Below are 26,068 nucleotides of genomic sequence, written 5' to 3' on the forward strand. Positions count from 1 at the left end.
TTACATAACAAAACAGCCTGGGCAGTCCTAAATTGAATATGAGGGTAAAGCAATTTTGACCATTGGATATGGGCATTAAAGATAGAGACAACATATGAGGCTCTGAGGGAAGTAATTCTCCTGGAAGAATTTAAAAATTCACTCCCCACAGTAGCTGGAAGCCAAGTTGAGGGTTGCAACAGCTAGACAGGCAGCAGAAATGGCTGATGATTATGAAGTGGTTCATAAATCCAAATCTTTTTTCTGTCACCCCCACAAACCTGGAAAGGATAGAAAGTGGGAAGGTGAAAGGAAGGCAAGCAGCCAGGGGAGAGAAGGGACAGCTGGTAATTCCTCAGAAACCTCTCCTCAGACCAGAAAGGAAGGTGCTGAGGGTGGAAGTGATATTCGAAGGCCTAAGTGTTACCATTGTAACTAGGTGGGACACAGTCGTGCAGATTGCTGGAAGTTGAGCGGGAAGTCCATGGGACTTAATAGGGTACATAAGGGCCATTCAGGAAAAGGAGCCTGGACTAAAAACACAACAGAGCAAGTTGTAGCGTTAACTGCAGCTATGAAACAGAGCGTGAATGCTGCTGTGAGTTTAGTAGAGGTGCATGAGATACATGAAAGTTATAAAGAATTTTTGTCGAGGGGAAAAATAACCCCTTATCCCTCAAATGAGACAGCTAAATCTATAATTATTTTAAGAGATACAACAGCCACTCAAAACACTTTTGCTTGGGAAAGGCATAAATTTTCCCCCAGAAAGCACATTAAAATCCAAAGTTTTAATAAATGATATTGGGGAGGAGAACATACCTGTACCTTTGTACTGGGTACACTTGGAGTGTGACCTAATGTCTGGGCCATTGTCAGTAGGGGTTGTTCAGAAATTACCCGTAGATCGAGTTTACTTATTCCTGGGAAATGACTTAGGCCGAGTGAAGGTAGTAGCTTCTCCCATAATAACAGAAAGCCCAAGTAAGGTTAAAGAGATGGAGCAGTTACACAAAAAGGTTCCAGGAATTTTTCCTTCATGACCCAAGCAATAGCTAAGCAAAGTCCATCGTTGGAAGTCACAGTAATACCACAGGCAGATATTTGGCTAGCTGAAACTTTGTTTAAAGAGATAATTCAAAAGAGATGTTTAATAAATCTTCTCTTGTTGAGGCTCAACAAGCCAATTCAAAGTTAAGTAAGAAGGCAAAATCATCCCAAACTGAAGCTGAGGAAGTTCCAGAATGTTATGTTAAAAATGGGATGCTAATGAGGTAGTGGAGACCTCCTCACTGAAGTGCAGATGAAGAGTGGACAGTTGTTCTTCAGATAGTGGTACCACCCAACTATCATAAAGAGATATGAAGGATAGCACAAGGAATTCCAATGGCCAGTCATGTAGGGATGTAGAAAAGTCAAGTGCAGATAAACCAACCTTTTTACTGGCCGAGTCTTCACAAGGATGTGGTGGAGTTTTGTAAAACGTGCCCTACGTGCCACAAGGTGGGAAAATCACAAAATGCCATCAAACCTTTAATTCCCATGCCAGTTTTTGAGGAGCCTTTTAGGAGGGTTTATTGACAGTGTGGGCCCGTGACCAAAAACAAAAGCAGGACACCAGTATATCCTTACTGTTATGGATATGACAACTCGGTTTCCAGAGACCATCCCTTTAAGAACAATTACAGCTAAAGCAGTGGTAGAGAAGTTACCCAATTTTTTTTACTTGTTATGGATTACCGATAGAAATCCAGTCGGATCAAGGTTCCAATTTTATGTCTAAACTTTTACGAGGCATAATGAGTAGTTTGGGCATAAAACAGTTAAAGTGCACAGCTTATCATCCACAGACACAGCGAGTTTTAGAGGTACTATCCAATTCTCAAAACAATGATTAAAGCAAAAACAGAATTACCTGGAAAAACTCAGCAGGAGCAGCATCGGCGGAGAAGAAAAGAGTTGACGTTTCGAGTCCTCATGACCCTTCGACAGAACTTGAGTGAGTCCAAGAAAGAGTTGAAATATAAGCTGGTTTAAGGTGTGTGGGTGGGGGGGGTGGAGAGAGAGAGAGAGAGAGAGAGAGAGAAGTGGAGGGGGTTGGTGTGGTTGTAGGGACAAACAAGCAGTGAGAGAAGCAGATCATCAAAAGATGTCAACAACAATAGAACAAAAAAACACATAGGTGTTAAAGTTAAAGTTGGTGATATTATCTAAACGAATATGCTAATTAAGAATGGATGGTAGGGCACTCAAGGTATAGCTCTAGTGGGGGTGGGGGGAGCATAAAAGATTTAAAGATATTTAAAAATAATGGAAATAGGTGGGAAAAGAAAAATCTATATAATTTATTGGAAAAAAACAAAAGGAAGGGGGAAACAGAAAGGGGGTGGGGATGGAGGAGGGAGCTCAAGACCTAAAGTTGTTGAATTCAATATTCAGTCCGGAAGGCTGTAAAGTGCCTAGTCGGAAGATGAGGTATGGTTCCTCCAGTTTGCGTTGGGCTTCACTGGAACAATGCAGCAAGCCAAGGACAGACATGTGGGCAAGAGAGCAGGGTGGAGTGTTAAAATGGCAAGTGACAGGGAGGTTTGGGTCATTTTTGCGGACAGACCGCAGGTGTTCTGCAAAGCGGTCGCCCAGTTTACGTTTGGTCTCTCCAATGTAGAGGAGACCACATTGGGAGCAACGAATGCAGTAGACTAAGTTGGGGGAAATGCAAGTGAAATGCTGCTTCACTTGAAAGGAGTGTTTGGGCTCTTGGACGGTGAGGAGAGAGGAAGTGAAGGGGCAGGTATTGCATCTTTTGCGTGGGCATGGGGTGGTGCCATAGGAGGGGGTTGAGGAGTAGGGGGTGATGGAGGAGTGGACCAGGGTGTCCCGGAGGGAACGATCACTACGGAATGCCGACAGGGGGGGTGAAGAGAAGATGTGTTTGGTGGTGGCATCATGCTGGAGTTGGCGGAAATGGCGGAGGATGATCCTTTGAATGCGGAGGCTGGTGGGGTGATAAGTGAGGACAAGGGGGACCCTATCATGTTTCTGGGAGGGAGGAGAAGGCGTGAGGGCGGATGCACGGGAGATGGGCCGGACACGGTTGAGGGCCCTGTCAAAGACCGTGGGTGGAAAACCTCGGTTAAGGAAGAAGGAGGACATGTCAGAGGAACTGTTTTTGAAGGTAGCATCATCAGAACAGATGCGACGGAGGCGAAGAAACTGAGAGAATGGGATGGAGTACTTACAGGAAGCGGGGTGTGAGCTGTAGTCGAGGTAGCTGTGGGAGTCGGTGGGTTTGTAATGGATATTGGTGGACAGTCTATCACCAGAGATTGAGACAGAGAAGTCAAGGAAGGGAAGGGAAGTGTCAGAGATGGACCACGTGAAAATGATGGAGGGGTGGAGATTGGAAGCAAAATTAATAAATTTTTCCAAAAAAGAAAGCACGGTCCATATAAGGTAATTAGGAGGGTTAGTAAAGTAAATTATTTGATAGGTACTCCAGATTGTAGGAAAAAGAATTGCCTGTGTCATATCAATATTTTGAAACATCACCATTGTAGGGAGGAGGATAAGAAGGAGCAGGTATGTCAAGTAGCAAGCATAGTGAAGGATGGAAGAGACAGTGACAGTAAGGCAGAAGGTGATTTACTCCCAGATTGAACCTCCTACTATCCAGTTAGCTAACACTGAGATATTAGATTAGACACCATATTTTCATACCTAGAGGCAGGACAATCAGAGGATCTAGTGAGTTTACTTACAGAATTTAAAGGGATCTGTAGGGACAAACCAGGATGTACAACCTTAGCCATACATGATGTGGATGTAGCAGAATCCCCTCCTTAAAACAGCATCCTTATCACTTAGGGTCAGAGAATCAGGCTCAAGTAAAATCAGAGATCCAGTGCATATTAGAAAATCACCTCATTGAAACCAGCCAAAGCAACTGGAGTTTTCCTGTTGCGTTAGTACTTAAACCAGATGCTTTGACTAAATTCTGTATGGACTACAGAGAGGTCAATGCAGTAACGAAAGCAGATCCCTACCCAATTCCTCGCTTGGAAGACTGTATTGACAGAGTTGGCAGTGCTATGCTTCTACCAAAATAGATCTGTTAAAGGGATATTGGCAGTTTCCTTTAACACCACGAGCTAAAGAAATATCAGCCTTTGTCACACCAGATGGTGTTATCCAATTCTGAGTGATTCCATTCGGTCTAAAAACACTCCAACAATTTTTCAGAGGCAAATGAACCAAGTGGTGGCCAGTGTTCCTAACTGCATGGTTTATTTTGATGATGTACTGATATAGTGTGTCCCTGGCCAGAAGCCAGGAAGGAAAAAAAAATATATATATCTATATCATCCTGGCTACTTTATAAGCTTATTACTTTTATTTTAAACGGACAAATAGCTGGACTGATGAAAACATTCCAGCCAAGCCAACACAAAGAATTCAGATGATAAGTCTGCTCTAGCCCGCTATGGACAATGCTGCTTATGGCCCCACCGTTAACTGCTCCAAAACACAATTGGCTTCAACTAGGCTGAATTGCTGGACCCGAAACCACCTTGCCACATAACCGAGACTTGTGCTGTTTGAATTTCTTTAATTATACAGCTCTTGCATTTTATCTGCAGTTCGTGTTTGACCTCAGAAGAAAAGCAGGACTCCAGGCAAGCAGCCTGCCTCTGTCTACCATTTTACCATCAGTTTGTTATGGGGTTATTAATAGGAGGTTGGATAACTTCAAAACTGAAGGGTTTGGGAAAATATGCCACCGCTTGAAAAGGGGTAAAGCAAAGATCAAAACACCTTCTGTTTATGGATGGGTAGTGAGGGGGGAAATCAGGGCTGTTTAAATTAATCCCCCCTCCAGTCCGTAACAACTGATACTTGGAAATCCCACCTGAAACAGCTAGAAGCCCTGTTTAAAAGACTACAGTCAGCTGATTTGGTAATAAACCCTGCCAAAAATGATTTGCGAATGCACAAGTAATGCATCTAGGGCATATTGTAGGGCAAGGACTAGTGTTGCCAAGAACAGTGAAAGTACAGGCATTGTTGGAGTTCACTGCCCATAAAACTAAGTGGGAGACCATGAGGTTTTTGGGGATGTGTGGGTTTTACTGAAAATTTGTACCACATTTCATTACCATAGCTGCTCCCCTGATGGCCTTATTTCAAAAGAAAGCCAAGGTAATGTGGACAGGTGGGTGCCAAATATCTTTTGAAAGGCTGAAAGCAATTTTGATCAATGAACCAGTGTTGACTGCTGCAAAGTTCACTAAACCCTTCAAAGTAACAATTAATGCTGGTGATCTGGAGGTAGGTTCAGTCCTGTTACGAGATGATGAATTGGGCATAGAAAGGCCTGTGGGATACTTTTCCAAAAAGCTGAATCAACACCAAAAAAGATGTTCTCCAGTGAAGAAGGAAACCCTGGGCTTGCTATTAGCTCTTCAACATTTTGGCGTGTATGTCTGCCATGGATACAGGGAGACACTTGTATATACTGATCATAACTCCTTAGCCTTTGTGGACAAATTAAAAAATCAGAATGCCAGACTATTTTCATGGCATTTATAGTTACAGCCGTATCACTTAAAGATTGTCCACATTGCAGGAAAAATTGTAATTGCTGATGTTTTGTCTAAAATTTAACTTGCCTTAAATTTACTAAAGGCAAAATTATACAGAGAGTAACTGTATTAGTTTTGTATAAAAAGTGAATGAATGAGTATGGGGATGTTTTAATATTTTTGTTTATGTTTTATTACACTTTGTAATGAAATACATATAAATATGGCGTTTCATTTCTCCAAGGAGGGAAGTGTCCTGAACACTTTAATCACAAAAAATGGTTCATCTCCAAGAACTAAAGACATTCTGGAATAATTTGTGTTTTAAAAGATGCTGTTCCTTATAGGGTTAATACAGGACTCAGATTGCTATTTCTGAAAAAAGCATCCTTTTACAAGGGTAATTAAACAGTTGGAAATAAAGGCTGAAAACCTTGTGACCCTAGTGGACCCTACAAAGAGGAGGGGTCACATGGTTTTTATGGCTCTGAAAAACAAGCCATGCCCGGAAGACCGTGTTTTAAAAAGTGGGTTTTGGTTTTGCTTTGAGAAGAGAAGGATCAATTGCTTGAGAAAGAAGACAGCAGCCTTTTTGTAGTCCAGAGCCAGTCCACAGCCGGAAGTGAATGTAAGCTGCTCTACATGCTGGAATAGAATACTCTCAAGTATTCCTTGAGTCCACCTAAAAAGTAGTGCCAAAGTCATTGATTGTTTAGCAGATCTTTGCTGAAAGACCAACTGTATAACACAGATGCCATTTCAAGAACTCCACCGTTTATCCTTTGCCTTTGAACCACTAACTTTTAACTTTTGGCTGAATTCCTCATTTTCTATTTTTATTTCATTGGTGTGTGTGTGTGTTTGTTGGTCAAAAGAGTAATTAGTATATTTTCCATACTGTGTGTTGATAAGCTTTGCCTTTCTATTTAACATTGGTTTCATTAAAAACTAATAAGTTTGTTGTTTATTGAAAGAAGCCTAGTTAAAGTCTCTTTTATTCTGGATAACAGTAGTGGAGGTAAATAATTGACCATTTTGGTGAGTGAATTGAACATTTAAACTAACGTTGCGACCTGTGGAGTAGTGGGGCTAGATCAACTGCACACTCCTCCCAAGCCGGTCGTAACAATATTTCAATGTTAGGAGTATAGTGAAGAAGGCAGGTGAACTGAGGGGGCAGATATACTTGGAAGTGTTATATTGCTATTTCTGAAACATGAATTAGAGAAGGGCAGGAATTGCAGCTCAACATTTATGGTTACAAGGCGTTCAGGTGATATAGAGGGAGAAAACAAAGAAGGTTAATAAAATTGGTTAAAGAAACAATTACAACTTTGAGGAGAGATAATATGTGAGCAAGTTCATCACAACAGGCCAAATGGGTTGAACTAAAGAACAAAAAGGGGCAATCACAGTACTGGGAGTGTACTACAGGCCCCCAAACAGTCATATTAGGTCATTGGAAGAGCAAATATGTAGGCAAATTTCTGCATGTGAAACCAATAGGGGCAGTAGAAGTAGTGGATTTCAATTACAGTGCCCTAATATTAGCTGGGATAGAATCAGTGTAAAAGGTACAGAGACCACAGAATTCTAAAAATTCATTGTCATCGTCATCTAAGTGCCACGCTGAGTGGTGTGGATGACCATGGTCTTCCAAACTTTCCGATCATAGCAACAGTGGATGACCTCGTTGTTGTAGTTCTGGTTAAGCCAATCTTTAATGTTATCTAGCTGCTTCCTTTGCTGTCAGCCTCTTGCTCTTCTTCTGTTAGTCCTTCTGCTGTTTTAGAAATAATAATATCACATTTCCAAGTATATCTGCCCCTCAGGTTCACCTGCGTTCTTCACTATGCTCCTTGCCTTGAAGTGTGTACTGTTAGCCATTGCCATATTCTTTTGTCTATTTTTTGAGCCTTTGTTTTCTCTGCCCTCCACATTCATTTACTAATTTTCTGCCTTCATTTACATCTTTGTTTCTCTCCCTTCTGAATCTGTGTTCACGTTTTCATTCCTCTGCCAAGCTAATTTACACCCTCCCCAAAATTCAATACCAACATAATTGATCTGCTTCACCCCCACTTTCCCATTCGCTCCTTATGTGCCATGCTTCCTTGAGGGAGGGACCAAAAATTTATTTATCCCAGCCTTAAATATACTCAATTATGAAGCATCCATAACCCTCTGGGGTCGAGCAGTCCAACTTTTCTGCATAGATAATTTGTCTGAAGTACTCTCTTTGTCTTCTGATATTATTTATTATTTTGATATTGTTTTTACAGCATCATTCAGTACTTTTTCATTAGTTCTTTTCTCCACTCAGCTTACCCTTAGGATCTTTCTTAAGCACATTTCAAAGCTGGTGGTTTTCTTTTCTTCCTCTTTCCCAATGCTCCAAGCTTCACATTCATAATTCATTACTGAACAGATATAATATTTAAGTACGCAGATTCTCGTTTCACGACTCAAGCTTAAAATGTCTTGAAAAGTGTCTTGAGAAATGCATTCAGGGGAATTTTTTTTAGCTAGCATGTAGCAAGCCCAACAACACAAGGGACAGTTTTGATCTTAATTTTAGGGAATGAAAGTGGAAGGAGCATCAGTAAGACAGCACTTTGGTTGTATTCATAATTCAGTTAGATGAATTAATTATGGAAAAGGATAAACATAAACTAGAAGGAAAAGTTCTCAATTGGAGAAAGGCAAATTTTACTAAGCAGAGATGTGATTCAGCAAAAGTGGACTGGAAACAGCTACTTGAGGAACAGAGGCTATTCCAAACGAAGGTCTTGCAATGATTAGATAAGAGTGGAACCAGGTTTGTCACTCCCGGCCAGCTGGATGACAGTGGAGAGGCATTGGAGGAGGATGGCGTGGTGAACTGCGTCAAAGGCTGCAGACAGGTAGCGAAGTATGAAGAGGAAAAGTTTACCTTCATCACAGTCACATAGAAGGTCACATGACTTTGATAAGAGGTGTTGTGATACTATGGCGGGGTGAAAACCTGATCAGTGGGATGCAAACATGAACTTCCAGGTGAGAATTCCAGGTAGAGAAAAGGATAGGACTCCCAGATGCAGAATCCCTTGGCTTTAAAAGAACACACATGGTAAGAAAAGGCAAAAAAATGGAAGCTCATATCAGATACCAAGAGCTCAATACTGCATAAAGCCAACAGGAGTATAGAAAGTACCAGAGTGAATTTGAAAAGGAAATTAGGAAAGCAAAGAGAAGGGCATGGGAAAATACTGGCAAGTAAAGTCAAGGAAACCAAAAGATGTTTTATAAATTCAAAATGAGAAGAGAATAAATAAGAGTAGGCCCTATTAGATTAATCAAATGTAACTTGTGCATGGAGGCAGAACATGTGGGCATGGTCCTTATTTAATACTTTGTGTTTGTCTCTTCAATGGATTGTAGTTCAGGAGGAGTTTTAAATATTGGATTGCATAAGCATAGTGAGAGAGGAAATGTTACACGGTTTGACATTTTTGGAAGTAGGTAAGTTGCCAGGCCTGGCTGAAATGTATCCCAGGCTATTGAGGGAAGCAAAGGAGCAAATAGCGGAGGTGCTGACCATAATTTATCAGTTGTCTCTGGATACAAATATAATGCAACAGGACTGGAGGACCTCTAATGTTGTACCCTTGTTTAAGGGAAAAATGGATAGACTGAGTAATTGCAGACCACCCAGCCAAAACTCAGTGGTCAGCAAATTATTGGAAAAACTTCTGAGGGAGAGTATTAATTGTTTAGAAAAACACAGATTAATCAAGAACAATGAGTATGGGTTTGTTCAGGAAGGTTGACCTTGATCAACATAGTTGAATTTTTTTGAGGTGATAACAAGGAGGGTGGATGAGAGTAGTGCGTTTGATGTAGCCTACATGGGTTTTAGCAAGGTTTTTGACAAGGTCCTACATGACATGCTGGTTAGAATAGCAAAATCCCATCAGATCCAAGAGAAAATAACAAGTTGGATCCAAAATTAGCTTAGTGGCAGGAAGCATAGGGTAATGCCTGAAAGGTTTTCTTGTGACTGAAAGTTATTTACAGTGAAGTTTAGCAGTGCACAATACTAGGTGCCTTGCTTTTCATGGTTTATATCAATAAATTTTGACTTAAATGTAGGGGGCATGATTAAAAGGTTTGCAGTAGATCCAAAGAATTGGTCATATGTTTGGTGATGAAAAAGAAAGTTGTAGGCTGCAGAAAGATATCTGGTCACGTGGGCAGAAAAGTGGCAAGTGGAATTCAATTCATATAAGTGTGAGGAAATGCAATTGGGAGGGCAAACAAGGCAAGGGAATACACAAATAGTAGGAGACTTGGAGTTGGAGACTTACCTGGGAGTCTGAGAGGCAGCGGACTTGCGTAGAACCAGTCTGGAGCGGGAGGATATAAATTGAGGCCGAGGCTTGAGGCCTACACCTACCTGGGAGTCCGAGAGACACACCAGTCAGCTGCTTGGATCGACATGCAATGAGTTTGAAGGAAGAGTGAAAAAAACAAGGTGACATCACAGCAAAGTCATAAGTTGATTGGTTGGTAAGTATCTGCTGTAAGGGTGTGTGTGCAAATCGCTAGATTAATTCACTACTTTTAGGAAAGGCGTGTAAATAGCTGGATTATAGAAAAACATTAAAGTTTTACATAACCCTTAAGTACCTACCTTATAGATACAGGAGAAGGAACTGATTGGTTAGTAAAGTTGAGTAATTCTACTTTCTATTTTCTAGCGTCTGGTTTATAGTAAATAGTCCAAACACAAGCTTAAGGTAAGGCAGAGAAGCTCAGACATGTGGAATGTGCATCCTGTGGCATGTGAGGAGTCATGGATGTTTTGCATGGCCTAGACGAACAGGTGTGCAGAATGTGACACCAGCTACAGAAATATGAGCTCTGGGTTTCAGAACACGAGCAATAGCTGGAGTCACTGTGTTACATCCGCAAAGCTGAGAACTACATGGATAGCATGTTTAAGGAAGTGATCACACCACAGCTTGGGAGCATGCAGAGGGAATGGGTGACCACCAGACAATCTAGGAGTACAGTGTAGGAGACCCTATCTCGCTCAATAACTGGTTTTCTATTTTGGTGATGACAATGCACTCAGAAGAGTGCAGCAAAAACCAAGTTTGAGCGCCACGGGTTGTTCAGTTGCATAAGTGGGGTGGAAGAAGTGTGAGAGAGAAAAAGTGGTTGGAGATTCAATTCTTAGAGGAACAGATAAGCATTTCTGTAGCCATACATGTGACTCCAGGATGGCATCCCTGGTGCCAGGGTCAAGGATATCACTGAGTGGCTGCAGGACATTCTTTTGGGGCAGGGTGAACAGCCAGAGGTCATGGTCCACATTGGTGCCAACAACATAGTTAAAAAAATGGATGAGGTCCGGAGAGCAGATTTTAGGAAGCTAGGAGAGATTTAAAAGCAGGGCATCTAAGGCAGTATCACATGCTAGTGAGTATAGAAATAGCAGGATTGAGCGAATGAACACGAGGCTGGAGAAATGGTGTTGGAGGGAGGCTTCAGATTTCTGGGGCATAGGGACCTATACAAGGATTACACTTTAACAGGACCAGGACTAATTTCTCCACAGAGAGATTTGCTGGTGCTGTCGGGCCGATTCAAATTAGCTTGTCAGGAGAATGGGAACCTGAGAGGGAATTCAGATAGGGAAAAAAACTGATAAGGGGAAGTAGAAAGTAGTAAAAAAAAGTGGAAGGCAGCAGAAACAAATGCCAGCATCAAATAGAGTCAAAATACGGAATAATGTTAAAAAGGCACTCTATCTGAATGCAGGCAGCATTTTCAACAAGGAAGGTGAATTGATGGCAGAAATAGAAGTAAACAGGTATGATCTAATTACCATTATGGAGACGTGGCTGTGGAGTGACCAAGGCTGAGAACTATTCAAGGATATTTGACGTTTAGGAAGGACAGACAAAAAGGAAAAGGAGCTGGGGTAGTGCTGATAATGAGATGAGACCAGTATGTTAGTGATAAAGGATCTTAGATTGGAAGAACAAGATATGGAATCTGTTTGGATGGAGCTAAGAACAGCAAGGGGCAGCAAACATTGGTAGAGTTGTTTACAGGCCACCAAACAGTAGTGGTAATGTATGACATGATATAAATCAGGAAATTAGAGGTGCATGTAACAATGGTAAGTCAGCAATCGTGGGTGACTTCAATCTACTTATAGACGGGGTAAATCTAATAAGCATTAATACTGTGGAGGACAAATTCCTGGAATGTATACGAGTTGGTTTTGTCAAGCCGTATGTTGAGGGATGAATGAGGGAACAGGCTATTTTAGATCCAGTATTATGCAATGAGAAGGGACTAATTAATAATTTTGTAAAAGAACCTTTGGGGAAGAGTGACCATAATATGAAAGATTTCAAACTTCTATGTAGCTCAATCTGAAACTAGGGTCTTAAATCTAAACAAAGGAAACTATGAAGGTATGAGGGCAAGTTGGCTGTGGAAGATTGGGAAAATACATGACAAAGTATGATGGTAGACAGGCAATGTCTAGTATTTAAAGAATTAATACATGGTTTACAACAAATATACATTCCTTTAAGGCACAAAAACTTAATAGAAAGAATGGGTCAACTGTGGCTAACAAAGAAGCTAAAGATTATATTAGATCAAAGGAAGAGGCTTTTAAAGTTGCCAAAAATAGTAGTATGCCTGAGGATCAGGTGCATTTAGGAATTCTCTTCTGAGATGGGAGGAGTGCTGCACGGTTCGTTCTTGCCGAAAGGTCACTCGTTCCCAGGCAAGGCAGAAGCAGGGGTCAAGCTGAAATATAGTGAGTGAGAGCCTGGGGCAGCCCCAGGACTCCTCTTCACCAAGGACGTCCAATCCCTCTACACTTCCATCCCCCACCAGGATGGTCTGAGAGCTCTCAGCTTCTTCCTCGAACAGAGGCCCGAACAATCCCCATCCACCACTACTCTTCTCTGTCTGGCTGAACTTGTTCTCACACTGAACAATTTCTCCTTTAACTCCTCTCACTTCCTCCAAATAAAAGGTGTGGCTATGGGTACCCGCATGGGCCCCAGCTATGCCTGTCTCTTTCTGGGGTATGTGGAACATTCCTTGTTCCAGAATTACCTGGAAAAACTCAGCAGGTAATTCTGTTTTTGTTTTGGATTTCCAGCATCCTCAGTTTTTTAGTTTTTATTTCTTGTTCCAGTCCGACTCTGGCCCCCTCCCACAACTCTTTCTCCGGTACATCGATGATTACTTCGATGCTGCTTCATGTCGGGACCTGGAAAAATTTATTAATTTTGCTTCCAATCTCCACCCATCCATCATTTTCACATGGTCTATCTCTGACACTTCCCTTCCCTTCCTTGACCTCTCTGTCTCAATTTCTGGTGATAGACTGTCCACCAATATCCATTACAAGCCTAATGACTCCCACAGCTACCTAGACTACAGCTCCTCACACCCCGCTTCCTGTAAGGACTCCATCCCATTCTCTCAGTTCCTTCGCCTCCGTCGCATCTATTCTGATAATGCTACCTTCAAAAACAGTTCCTCTGACATGTCCTCCTTCTTCCTTAACCGAGGTTTTCCACCCACGGTCGTTGACAGGGCCCTCAACTGTGTCTGGCCCATCTCCCGCACATCCGCCCTCATGCCTTCTCCTCCCTCCCAGAAACATGATAGAGTCCCCCTTGTCCTCACTTATCACCCCACCAGCCTCTACATTCAAAGGATCATCCTCTGCCATTTCCGCCAATTCCAGCATGATGCCACCACCAAACACATCTTCCCTTGACCCCCACTGGCGGCATTCCGTAGGGATCATTCCCTCCGTGACACCCTGGTCCACTCCTCCATCACCCCCTACTCCTCAACCCCCACCTACGGCACCTCCCCATGCATACGCAAAATATGCAACACCTGCCCCTTCACTTCCTCTCTCCTCACCGTCCAAGGGCCCAAACACGCCTTTCAAGTGAAGCAGCATTTCACTTGCATTTCCCCCAACTTAGTCTACTGCATTCGTTGCTTCCAATGTGGTCTCCTCTACATTGGAGAGACCAAACGCAGACTGGGTGACTGCTTTGCAGAACACCATCGGTCTGTCCGCAAAAATGACCCAGACCTCCCTGTCGCTTGCCATTTTAACACCCCACCCTGCTCTCTTGCCGACATGTCTGTCCTTGGCTTGCTGCATTGTTCCAGTGAAGCCCAACGCAAACTGGAGGAACAGCACCTCATCTTCCGACTAGGCACTTTACAGCCTTCCGGACTGAATATTGAATTCAACAACTTTAGGTCTTGAGCTCCCTCCTCCGTCCCCACCCCCTTTCCGTTTCTTCCCCCTTCCTTTTGCTTTTTCCAATAATTTATATAGATTTTTCTTTTCCCACCTATTTCCATTATTTTTAAATCTATACCTTTTATGCCCTGTTAGTCTTATTTCACCCCACCCCCCACTAGCGCTGTCTGTACCTTGCGTGTCCTGCCATCCGTTCTTAATTAGCACATTCTTTTAGATAATATCACCACCTTCAACACCTCTTTGTTCTCTTGTCTGTGACATCTTTTGGTTATCTGCTCCTATCACTGCTCGCTTGTCCCTACAATCGCTCCCCACTCCCCCCCAACTTCCCCCCCCCCCCCCCCCCCCCCCCCACCTTAAACCAGCTTATATTTCACCCCTCTCCTATTTTTACTTAGTTCTGTCGAAGGGTCATGAGGACTCGAAACGTCAACTTTGTTCTTCTCCGCCGATGCTGCCAGACCTGCTGAGTTTTTCCAGGTAATTCTGTTTTTGTTTTGGTTTTGGATTTCCAGCCTCCGCAGTTTTTTTGTTTTTAATCACAGTTTTTTTTTTTCATCACCGTCGTTTCTAATCCCTGCTGCTCTGAGTGGCAGGAGTCTGGGGGGGGGGGGGACGGGCAGTTAAAGGGGCGGTAACATCTGTGCAGCATCTGTCCAGCCAGGGTTGGCAACCCCCCAGCCATCACAGGCCTTTTGTTCATCCCCAAACCCCTGTCACTTCACTTCAAAAACCCAACACATTCCCACCCTGACAGGCGGTCAACCTGAGAGACTTTAACTCACTCTCCACAGACGCTGCTTGTCCTCCTCCTCCTCCTCCCCGCCCCCCCCCCCCCCCCCCCCACTTCCCTGTATTTCTTACCCATTATCTTTCCTCAAACAGAAGTGAAGCTCGAAGGGAGGGGTTGAGAAAACAGCCAAGCTCGAGCCGGCAGCCAGTAAACTTCCTTCGATCACGTGAGTGGGCGGGGCGAGCTCGCGCAGGTCGGTGGGAGGGAGGGAGCGAGGGAGCGAGCGAGCGGGCGGGCGGGCCGCGGCCGTGCGACAGGTGAGCGGACGGAGACCCCCTGCACCTCCCCCACCCCGGCCTCCCTTCTCTTGGAACAAGACAAACGGGTTTATGTATTCGCGGCTGGTGCCGCGCCGGCCTGTCCGTCTTCAGTCGGTGATGCCGACGGTCGTCTCTCTGCACTCCGCCGAGGCACAGGCGAGTGGTGCGGCCTCCGGTGGTGGCGAGTCTTCTCCAGCCGCTTCTGGGGTTGGCTTTACCGGGTTTCTCACCTGCAAGGCTTTGACCCCTAACCTCTGACCTCCCCCTTACCCCTTAAGGGTAAAATGTTGGGGTGGGGTTGGGTTGGGGTGGGGTGGGGGGGGGGGGAGTGGCGGGAAGAATGGAGGTTGGAGAGGCAGGGTTTTTGTACTCTTGCACCTGGATATTGCAAGTGTGTTGGATATTGCATGATATTGTACGTGGGACGCCATGAAATGTGACACCTTTTCACATGACTGGCAATACCCAAAATCTCATACAGGTGGCTTTTGAATGCAGTAGTAACCTTTCTACTGGCTTCAGATTAGGTTTGACCTGTTCTAAGTGATCATCATTCGGGTTTGAAGTGATCTCATTTCAGTATAAATAGTTGAGAACATATATATATATATATTTGTTTCACCACATCAGAGCAGTTTCTGATGTGATGCCACAGTTAAGATATAATTGCATAACTAAGGTCAAAGTCCTTTAAGAGAAATCCCCCAACAGGGGGTGGGGGGGGGGGGTGCAGGTAGGTTCCTCACCAGATGTGTAAATTTCTTCTTTTGACGTTTCAAGTCTCCAGCTCCTATTACGTACGCAGCATCATGACTTCATCGTATTGACCAATGTGAATGGTGCAAAATACCAAACTAAGAATTCCAGATAGTAGGTGTTCTTGGAGTGCCAATACAAATTGGCGTCTTGTCCTTGCTTTTCTAATTAAGTGCATTGCTCTTGTTTCCTATGTACCCAAAGGTATTCTGGAGTTATTTCAAATATGTCAGTGGTTTAAGTAGCAGCTCCAAAATCATTAAGGTTTTGCTGCTGTGGTTTATGACTTTATCTGAACCATTTGAAGTGAAAGATTTGCGATTGGCCTCTGGTATCGCATTCTCTTTTGTGTTTTGCCAAATAACTTAGTGGTCCTTCCTTGCATGTGATAATTTGGCTCAGTATGCATGTCTTTTTATGGTTTATTAATGCCACCTGAAGTTGTTACCATGTGTAGCTCTGTGCAAATTAATTCCTGTCTGCTTGTAGAATATTGTAATAGGGTTTTTTAAAATTTATAGATAGTTCCAGCCTCTTTGGCAACGTCTCTTTCAAGATTCAAATCCCCTTGTTCTAAATCCTTCCATGGCCTCATCCTTCCCAATCTCTATAACTTCCTTCAGTTCTACAACCCTTCCAGAGTGCCACAATCCTCCAATGCATCATCCACTTCCTTCAACCCGCTATTGGCAGCTATGTCTTCAGCCATGTAGGCCCTGCGCTATGGAATTCTCCCTCCTAAATCTCCACCCTCTCCCTTGTTATCCATTCCTTAAAATCTACCCTGGATTAAGCACTTTGTCACTTGTCCTAAGAGCAGTAGATCTTTGCAGCTCTCATCATAGAACTGCCTGGGAAAGGAGTAAGTTTCTAACCCACTCAATGGCCTAAAGTGTTAATTGCTTAATTATCTTTAAAGGACGTAATTTGCAATCATAGAGTGCTTGTCAGAATTGGCCCACTTTGTTCCCAGAAGCATATTGTGACACCTTGTGAATATTGTTCTATTCTGTCCGGACTGGGGAAAGGTGTATAACGAGCTTTCCCAAGGGTTGGTGTTAGGACAACTGATTTTCTTGATATATGTTCATGACCTAGACTTGGATGTACAGGGCACAATTTCAAAATTTGTGGCTTACACAGAACATGGAATTATTGTGAGTAGGATAGTGATACACTTCAAAAGGACATAGTCTGGCAGGTGGAATGGTGAGCAAGTGGCAGATAAGATTTAATGCAGAGAAATGTGAAGCGATTCACTTTTGTAGGAAGAACAAGGAGAAGTAATATAAGGTAAGGGTTACAATTCCAAAGGGGTTGCAGGAGCAGAGGGACCTGGAGATATTTGTGTACAAATCATTGAAGCTGGCACGGCAGCATGAGAAAGCAGATAGTAAAGCATTTAGGATCCTTTATAATAAGGGCACAGAGTAAAAAAAACAAGGATGTTATGATGAATCTTTATAAAACACAGGTTCAGCCTCAGCTGGAATATTGTGTCCAGTTCTGGGCACCACACTTGAGGAAGGAAATGAAGGCATTAGAGAGGGTGCAGAAAAAATCATGAGTGTGGCTCTGAGGATGAGGAACTTCAATTGCATGGATAGATTACAAAAGCTGGGGCTGTTCTCCTTGAAGAGGAGAAGATTAGGAGATTTAACAAAGGTGTTTGAAATGAAATGGAATCCATGACTGTTCCTCTTGGCAGAGGATTGAGAACCAGGGTGTACTGATTCTAATTTGATTGGTAAAGGAAGCAATGCAACATGAGGGAAAACTGTTTTAGGCAGTGAGTGGTTAGGATCTAGAATGCCCATGACTGTGGTGGTAGAAACAATTGTGGCTTCATAAGGGAATTGGATAATTATCTGAAATAGAAAAATTGCAGGGCTACAGGTAAGAGACAGAAGAGTGGGAATTGTTGAGTTGCACTTGCAGGGAATCAGTGTGGACATGATGGGCTGAATGGCCTCCCTTCTAGGCTGTAACTGTTTCATGAATTCATCTAGTTTGGCAGGCCGTTGGTTAGACTTTTGAAAGCCCTTTCGGTTACGGTGCAGAGACTAGGCTCTAAACTGTGCTAAGGATATTTATTGAAAGTTGTTTGAAACCAAAGGGCAAAATGCTTCACATTTAGACATTTCTAAGCAGCAAAATGAGCAAGTGGATGTGTCTACAGTTTCAAAGGTAGGTTTTAAGGAGGCTTGTCTCCATAAGTGGAGAGACTAATATAAGTTAGCAGAGACCCATAGAAATATAGAAAATAGGAGCAGGAGTAGGCCATTCGGCCCTTTGAGTCTGCTCCATCATTCATAATGATCGTGGCTGATCATTCAACTCAATAGCCTGCTCCCACTTTTTCCCCATATCCTTTGATCCCTTTCGCCCCAAGAGCTGTATTTAACTCCTTTTTGAAAACATACAATGTTTTGGCCTCAACTACTTTCTGTGGCAGCGAATTCCACAGGCTCACCACTCTCTGGGTGAAGAAATTTCTCATCTCAGGCCTAAATGGCCCACCTTGTATTCTCAGCTGTGACCCCTAGTTCTGGACTCCCCCACCATCTGGAACGTCCTTCCTGTATCTAACCTGTCTAGTCTTGTTAGAATTTTATAGGTTTCTATGAGATCCCCCTCATTCTTCTGAATTCCAGTGAATATAAACCTAACCGATTCAATCTCTCCTCCTATGTCAGTCCTACCATCCCAAGAATCAGTCTGGTAAACCATAAAACATTTGCAGTGAATTAATATCTTTATTGCAACAGCACTATTTAAATACAGGATTTCTAGTGATTCTTTCACCTAAGGCTTCAACAAAACCAAAACCTTTACTCGGGATGGGGGGGAAGCTACATAAAGCTGTCCATGTGTAAAAACAGATCTGAGAATAGAAATTCAAATTTTGTCATGAGTCTGGCCTTGAATTGTTTATAGTCATAGAATTTGAAAATCCAATTGGAAACCGTTTACTCGTGAGTTGAAAGGGCAGGTTGACATCTCATGGGCTCAATATTATTCTGGGAATGAACATTCTATTTCTGTGAAATCTGCCTGTTATAACTTCAGCATTTGTCATGAAAGAAAACAGCTTCCTAACTGGCAATCTTGTGCCATGACAAAGTCCTTGTTTAGGATTCAAGTTTTGTAGCAACGTTATAACTGCTCCTTTCTTGAGCCTAGGTTTGTGTGGTGGCATGCCCTTTGGAGTAGACTGTATAGAAACTGGAGGTTTAGACTTTTATCATGTTCTTCCTCTATAGAATCAACGCTGATGTATTCTTTTGAATCACCTGACAGCTTTTCTAAAACTTTACATTCAAATCCAGTGAATCTTCACTTTTAGCGCCCAATAGCTTTCAAATAAATAATAACTTCAAATAGTTGTTCCTGCCATTTTGCCACACTTAATGAGTTCCATCATCTCATTCACCCCTCTCATGCCATCGCCATCCCATGTTATTCCAACCTTCCCATGCCATCCCCATCCCATTCCTTCCATCTTTCCCTTGCCTTCCCCATCCTTTCCGTCAATCCCAAAACAATCTCTCCAGCCAGGGTAACTTTGCAGTTGGGCCACCACCAAACATTGGCAGTCGCATTTGTGGTGCATGTTCCAGTACTCCACATGCCTGTGTGTGCACGAGGCAATGCCCACAAATAACCCCAACAACCCCTTGAACTGACAAATCAAAATAGTCTGGATAGACAAAAGTTGATATTATACATTTGCTATGGTGTTATCCACAATCAATTGATAGAATGATATTGAAAATGGCAACTGATTTGGGAGAGAGACTTTAGAAACTTACTCCAAAGTCATCAAATGGTCAGAGCTTGCAGTCACATTGTGATGGTTGACGTAGCAAAATTGAATGGGAAATAGTGACAAAAAAGCATGACCAAAAATTGTGACAACTGGTAGCATGGAGAAGTGTGTACCCTACACCTTTTTAAAAAAAATAATAATACTGATTGATTTACTGTGCTATTATGCAAGCCAGAGAATATGGTCACTCTGTTACCTGTTCTGATTGTATTTTTTTCTTTGCTCTTGTTCTTTGTTTTCTGTGTCTCAGTCTCTTTCTCCTCTCTCTTCAATTTTGTTTATCTCTTTCCTCCTTTTTTTTCATTTGGATGGTATCCATAGTCTGGCGGAAAAAATAGTCATCAACTGTTGAAGGCTTCATTTGGCGGTAAGGTTTGTAGGGAAAATGTTTGGCTTAGGAGCAAGGAGTCGGCCGTATGGGCCCTTGAACCTGTTCTGCCATTTAATAAGATTGATGGCAGATCCTCAAGCTGATTATACTTTCCTGCACTATCCCCATAATCCTTTGATTCCCTTAAGAGTTCAAAAATCTATTGATCTCTAACTTGAATATACTGAACAATTGAGCATCCAAAGCCCTCAGGTAGAGAATTTCAAAGATTCACCACCCCTGAGTGAAGAAATTTCTCTTCATTTGAATCCAAACTAGCCATCACTTTTTATCCTGAAACTATGCAAAGTATTACTGAAAAAGAGATGTATACTGTTGAAGCGTTTCATATTGCACTTATTAGCACAGATGCAAGAATGCCAAATTTCAAAGGGAGAAACAATTTAGACTGCATGAGAAAAGGGTGATATGTTGGCAAGACAATTCTCATTGTCAAGGCGTTGTGATGGAGAATGTGCCATGGCAGCCACTTGACCAGAGTTGACTTGCCAAATGAGCAGCACTTTTCTTAAGCAGTAGAAATTGTTGCTTCCTTTGAAATTTGACATTCTTGCGTTTGTCCTGATGAATGCAATATCAAAAGCTGTGACAGCATATGTCTCTATTCAGTAATAATCAAGTTCTGTACTAACTAGCGACTCTGGAAAGTCCTCCTTACTAACATCTGAGGGCTTGTGCCAAAATTGGGAGAGCTGTCCCACAGAACAGTCAAGCAATAGCTTGACTTAGTCATACCTTGCAACCAATGTCTCAGGCACCACCATCCCTGGCAGGACAGACCCACCAGAGGTGATAGCACATTAGTATGTGATAGGGAGGGAGTTACCCTGGAAGTCCTCAACATTGACTCCGGACCTCATGAAGTCTCACGGCATCAGGTCAAACGTGGGCAAGGGAACCTGTTTGTTGCCACCTCCTGCCTTCCCTCAGTTGATGAATCAGTACTCTTCCATATTGAACACCTCTTGGAAGAAGCACTGAGGGTAGCAAGGGCACATAATATACTCTGGGTGGGGGATTACAATGTCCAACAGGAAGAGTTACTTGGTAGTACCATTACTGACTAAGCTGGTGGAGTCCTGAAGGGCATATCTGCCTGTTTAGGCCTGTGGTAGGGGATGACGGAACGACCTAGTTGAAAAAAACCCACTAGACTGAGAACTCCCTTCCTAATAGCACTGTGAGTGTACCTGCACCAGATGGACTGCTGCGATTCAAGAAGGCAGGTCACCACCACCTTTTAAGGGCAATTAGGGATGGGAACAAATGCTGGCCTTGCTAGTGACACCCACATCCCATGAAAGAATAAAAAAAAAATGCCCTCTAGTTTTAGATTCTCCAGCCAGGGAAAACTGTGTCTGAGCATTTAAGGTAAGTTTTGCTTTGTGTACTGCTGAATATATTTAATGTGCTACTGGTGATTTATTTTTAATGTAAGAAATGTGAAATTAGGAAACATTGTTTATGCTAAAAATGATGAAACATGTTGGTCCAAAATTGTGAATTATCAATTAAATTTAAGTTTGAACAGTAAAACTCAGCCCAATTGCGCAGGTAGGATTCGTAGTTTTTAAATCGGTTGTGTTATTTCATATTGTGTAGAATTAAAGATACTTTTTTCTTGAGAAAATTTCAACATCATTCTTGTTTCCTTAGACCTAATATGTCAAGGCCTACAAGTGTATCCCCACGACCTGGGAGTGCCCAGTCAAGCCAAGCTGCATCTAAAGCCAAAGGATTTAAGGATATCCGGATTGATGAAGAAGTTAAAATTGCAGTGAACATTGCCCTAGAGAGGTTCCGTTACAGTGATCAAAAAGGTGGATGCAGTAACAGTGTATTTATTGCTGAAATTCTTTTTTTAACTTTCACTTGGACAAGTGTGGATTAATGAAGCAAAGACAGCATGGATTTGTTAAATGCAAATTGTGTTTAACTAACTTGATTGTGTTTTTTGATGAGGTAACAGAGAGGGTTGATGAGGGTAATGTGGTTATTGTGTTGTACATGGACTACCAAAAGGCATTTGATAAAGTGTCACATAATTTGCCAGCAAAGTTGAAGCCCATGGAATAAAAGGGACAGTGGCAGCATGGATACAAAGATGGGCTGAGTGATAGGAAACATAGGAGTGGTACATTACTTTTCAGACTGGAGTAAGTATACACTGAGGTTCCCTAGGTATCGGTAGTAGGGCCACTGCATTTCTTGATCTATATTAATGATCTAGACCTGGGTGTTTAAAGTTTCCAGATGGCACAAAACTTGGAAGTATTGTGAACTATGAGAAAGATTAGCAACTTCAAGAGGACATAGGCTGATGGAATAGGCATACGTGTAGCAGTGATAAAAACAAAAAAACTGCGGATGCTGGAAATCCAAAACAAAAACAGAATTACCTGGAAAAACTCAGCAGGTCTGGCAGCATCGGCGGAGAAGAAAAGAGTTGACGTTTCGAGTCCTCATGACCCTTCGACAGAACTTGAGTTCGAGTCCAAGAAAGAGTTGAAATATAAGCTGGTTTAAGGTGTGTGTGTGGGGGGGCGGAGAGAGAGAGAGGTGGAGGGGGTTGGTGTGGTTGTAGGGACAAACAAGCAGTGATAGAAGCAGATCATCAAAAGATGTCAACAACAATGGTACAGAAGAATGTGTTCTTCTGTACCATTGTTGTTGACATCTTTTGATGATCTGCTTCTATCACTGCTTGTTTGTCCCTACAACCACACCAACCCCCTCCACCTCTCTCTCTCTCCGCCCCCCACACACACACCTTAAACCAGCTTATATTTCAACTCTTTCTTGGACTCGAACTCAAGTTCTGTCGAAGGGTCATGAGGACTCGAAACGTCAACTCTTTTCTTCTCCGCCGATGCTGCCAGACCTGCTGAGTTTTTCCAGGTAATTCTGTTTTTGTTTTTGTTATACATGTAGCAGTGTTCTGAGGAAAGGATGGGGGAATGGGACTAGCTGAGTTCTTGCACAGAGCTGGCATGGAAATGACAGACATAATGACTGCCTTCTCCACTATAATTTCTGTACCATTGTTGTTGACATCTTTTGATGATCTGCTTCTATCACTGCTTGTTTGTCCCTACAACCACACCAACCCCCTCCACCTCTCTCTCTCTCCGCCCCCCCACACACACACCTTAAACCAGCTTATATTTCAACTCTTTCTTGGACTCGAACTCAAGTTCTGTCGAAGGGTCATGAGGACTCGAAACGTCAACTCTTTTCTTCTCCGCCGATGCTGCCAGACCTGCTGAGTTTTTCCAGGTAATTCTGTTTTTGTTTTTGTTATACATGTAGCAGTGTTCTGAGGAAAGGATGGGGGAATGGGACTAGCTGAGTTCTTGCACAGAGCTGGCATGGAAATGACAGACATAATGACTGCCTTCTCCACTATAATTTCTGTACCATTGTTGTTGACATCTTTTGATGATCTGCTTCTATCACTGCTTGTTTGTCCCTACAACCACACCAACCCCCTCCACCTCTCTCTCTCTCCGCCCCCCACACACACACCTTAAACCAGCTTATATTTCAACTCTTTCTTGGACTCGAACTCAAGTTCTGTCGAAGGGTCATGAGGACTCGAAACGTCAACTCTTTTCTTCTCCGCCGATGCTGCCAGACCTGCTGAGTTTTTCCAGGTAATTCTGTTTTTGTTTTTGTTATACATGTAGCAGTGTTCTGAGGAAAGGATGGGGGAATGGGACTAGCTGAGTTCTTGCACAGAGCTGGCATGGAAATGACAGACATAATGACTGCCTTCTCCACTATAACCATTCTTAAATTCTGATTTTCTTTGGTGTTAATATTTGTATAATGAAACTTGATAGGTTTGAAATAGCTGTTCAATAATGTTTTTAATTTCTTATTGTCTGATTAAAACAAAAGCAAATCATTTGTAAGCTAAGTCCTATATTTAAGTTACTGTCAAGTATTTTGCTTAAACCATGTGCGTCACAAAATAAATTTCCTTATTGCTTTCTGGGAACTATTATTAAAGGAAGGAGCTTGAATTTATTTAGTCCCTTAACACGACCTCAGGGCATCCCAAGTTTTTATTCATTCATGGGATGTGGGTGTTGCTGGCTAGGCTGGCACTTATTGCCCATCCGTAATTGCCCTTGAGAAAGTGGTGGTGAGTTGCCGCCTTGAACTCCTGCAGTCCATTTCGTGTAGATGTACCTACAGTGCTGTTTGGAGGGGAGTTCCAAGATTTTGACCCAGTGACAGTGAAGGAATGGCATTATGTTCCCAAGTCAAGATGGTGCTTTATAATCAATGGATTCATGATGCAGTTAGTGTTATTACATGGCAGCTAGTTTGTGCACTGCTAGGTCCCACAAACAATGTTAATGAATAACCATCTAATTTGTTCTTGTGTTGATTTGAGAGAGGAATGTTCGTCAGTGTACCAGGAAATTCCTTGCCTTTTGAATATTGCTGTAGGATCTCTTGTGTCTATCTTTGGTTCAGTTGCAGCACCCTTGCCTCTGAGTCTGAAAATTGTGGGTTCAAGTCCCACTCGAGACTAAAACACATAATGTAGACTAACATTTCAGTACAATACTGACAGAGTAATGCACTGTTGAAGGTGCTGTCTTTTGGATGAGGTGCTAAACAAGACCCTTTTCGCCCTGTCAAGTGGACTATTCAAAGCACAATGGAATTTTCCCTGATGACCAATATTTGTCTCAATCAACATCATTAGTGACCAGATAATCTGTTTTACTGATGTTTGTGGGGCCTTGCTGTGGGAAAATTCAAAATGGAGGACAGAGTTCATGGCCTTAAGTTGTTGAACTCAATGTTGAAGCCAGAAGGCTGTGAAGTGCCTAATCGGAAAATGAGGCGCTGTTCCTCCTGCTTGCGTTGGGATTCACTGGAACATTATAGCAGGCCAAGGACAGAAATGTGAGCATGAGAACAAGATGGCAAATTGAAATGGCTAGCAACCAGAAAGTTAGGGTCACACTTGCAGACTGAGTGAAGGTGTTCCTCAAAGCAGCCACCCAGTCTGCATTTGGGCTCCCCCAATGTAGAGAAGACCACACTGTGCGTAAAGTATGTAAGCATTGAGAGTTTCTTACACTGCAGTGATGACTACACTTTAGAAGTACTTTATTGGCTGTATAGCATTTTGGCAGTTAACAAACATGTAAATTTCAAGACATTTGATATTCAAAAGGGTTAATTTGTACCATTTCGTTTCAGTGATGTGTGACATTAGCAAAACATTATTAAAAAAGGTGTTATAATTATTAGCTTGCTCCACTCTGAGCTGGCAGTCAGTTCCTCAGTTTAAAATCTCACCTAAGGTATAAAACCACCTTCAATCCTGCACTGAAACATTCCTTCCATGCTACACTGAAGCATCAGCCTTAAATTATGTGTTCAAACCTTTTGGGCTTAAACACACACATTTGAGTTAGATGAGTGTTGCCAGCTGAGCCAAGCTTACATGTAAGCACGCAACCTTTTGGCCTGTGCTGCTTTTCTGAAAGAACTATCCACTTAGATCTATTCCTTATCTTTTTCCTTTTAAGATGTTTACAAAATATCAACTTTAGATTGGAAGTTATTATGAATTCTGCTTTCAGCACTAGTTTTATTTAAAAAAAAAACCAACCTGCCCTGCCACCTTTGCAAATACATATTTACTAAATTTTTCTTCCAGTACTGATACTGGTAGAACATTCCATGTCCTAAATCGTGCAAAAGAAATTCTTCTCACCATTTCTCCTTGTGATTACCTTAAACTTATGAATTCCAATTAATTGATCAGTTTTTGCAATAGACCATGCTCCCTATTTTTGAAATAAAACAGAAAATGCTAGAAACACTCAAGTCTGGCAGCATCAGAGAGAAAAACAGTTAATATTTCAGGTCATGATCTTTCATCAGAAACTCCCCACTTTTGTTCCGTCAACTTGTCACATGCCTTACCTTTTAAATATCAGCACTAGTTGTTCTTGATTAATCCATATTGTGAGTATCAATTTTAACCTGTATTATGCCTTTGGAAGCTTGCTTATTACTGATAGTAGGGGAGGTGATGGCATAGTGGTATTGTCATTGGACTAATATTCCAGAGACTCAGCGTAATGTTCTGGGGGCCTGGGTTTGAATCCCACCACAGCAGATGGTGAAATTTGAATCCA

At 42.4% G+C, this 26,068-nt stretch overlaps 1 protein-coding gene and 1 long non-coding RNA gene across 10 annotated transcripts in view; one reads left to right on the forward strand and one right to left on the reverse strand.

Annotated features, from left to right (window-relative positions):
• Window positions 1-5,853: 5,853 nt before the first annotated feature.
• Window positions 5,854-14,797, reverse strand: LOC121277118. The gene is made up of 3 exons (XR_005942811.1): window positions 14,734-14,797; window positions 9,905-10,024; window positions 5,854-6,240 (listed from the first exon to the last, which is right to left on the reverse strand). It is a non-coding gene; the product is annotated as an uncharacterized LOC121277118 (long non-coding RNA).
• Window positions 14,798-14,878: 81 nt separating this feature from the next.
• Window positions 14,879-26,068, forward strand: part of LOC121277432 (3'-5' RNA helicase YTHDC2) — a 174,098-nt gene continuing 162,908 nt past the window's right edge. For 5 of the 9 annotated variants that reach the window (XM_041186885.1, XM_041186890.1, XM_041186887.1 and 2 more), the window contains exons 1-2: window positions 14,926-15,078; window positions 21,555-21,718. In XM_041186885.1, the coding sequence (XP_041042819.1) occupies window positions 21,562-21,718 (157 nt within the window). In that variant the 5' untranslated portion in view covers window positions 14,926-15,078; window positions 21,555-21,561. The other 4 variants (XM_041186886.1, XM_041186892.1, XM_041186893.1 and 1 more) reach the window with 4 other exon arrangements.

Source organism: Carcharodon carcharias, chromosome 4, assembly GCF_017639515.1.
Source record: "Carcharodon carcharias isolate sCarCar2 chromosome 4, sCarCar2.pri, whole genome shotgun sequence".
NCBI classification, from domain to species: Eukaryota; Metazoa; Chordata; class Chondrichthyes; order Lamniformes; family Lamnidae; genus Carcharodon; species Carcharodon carcharias.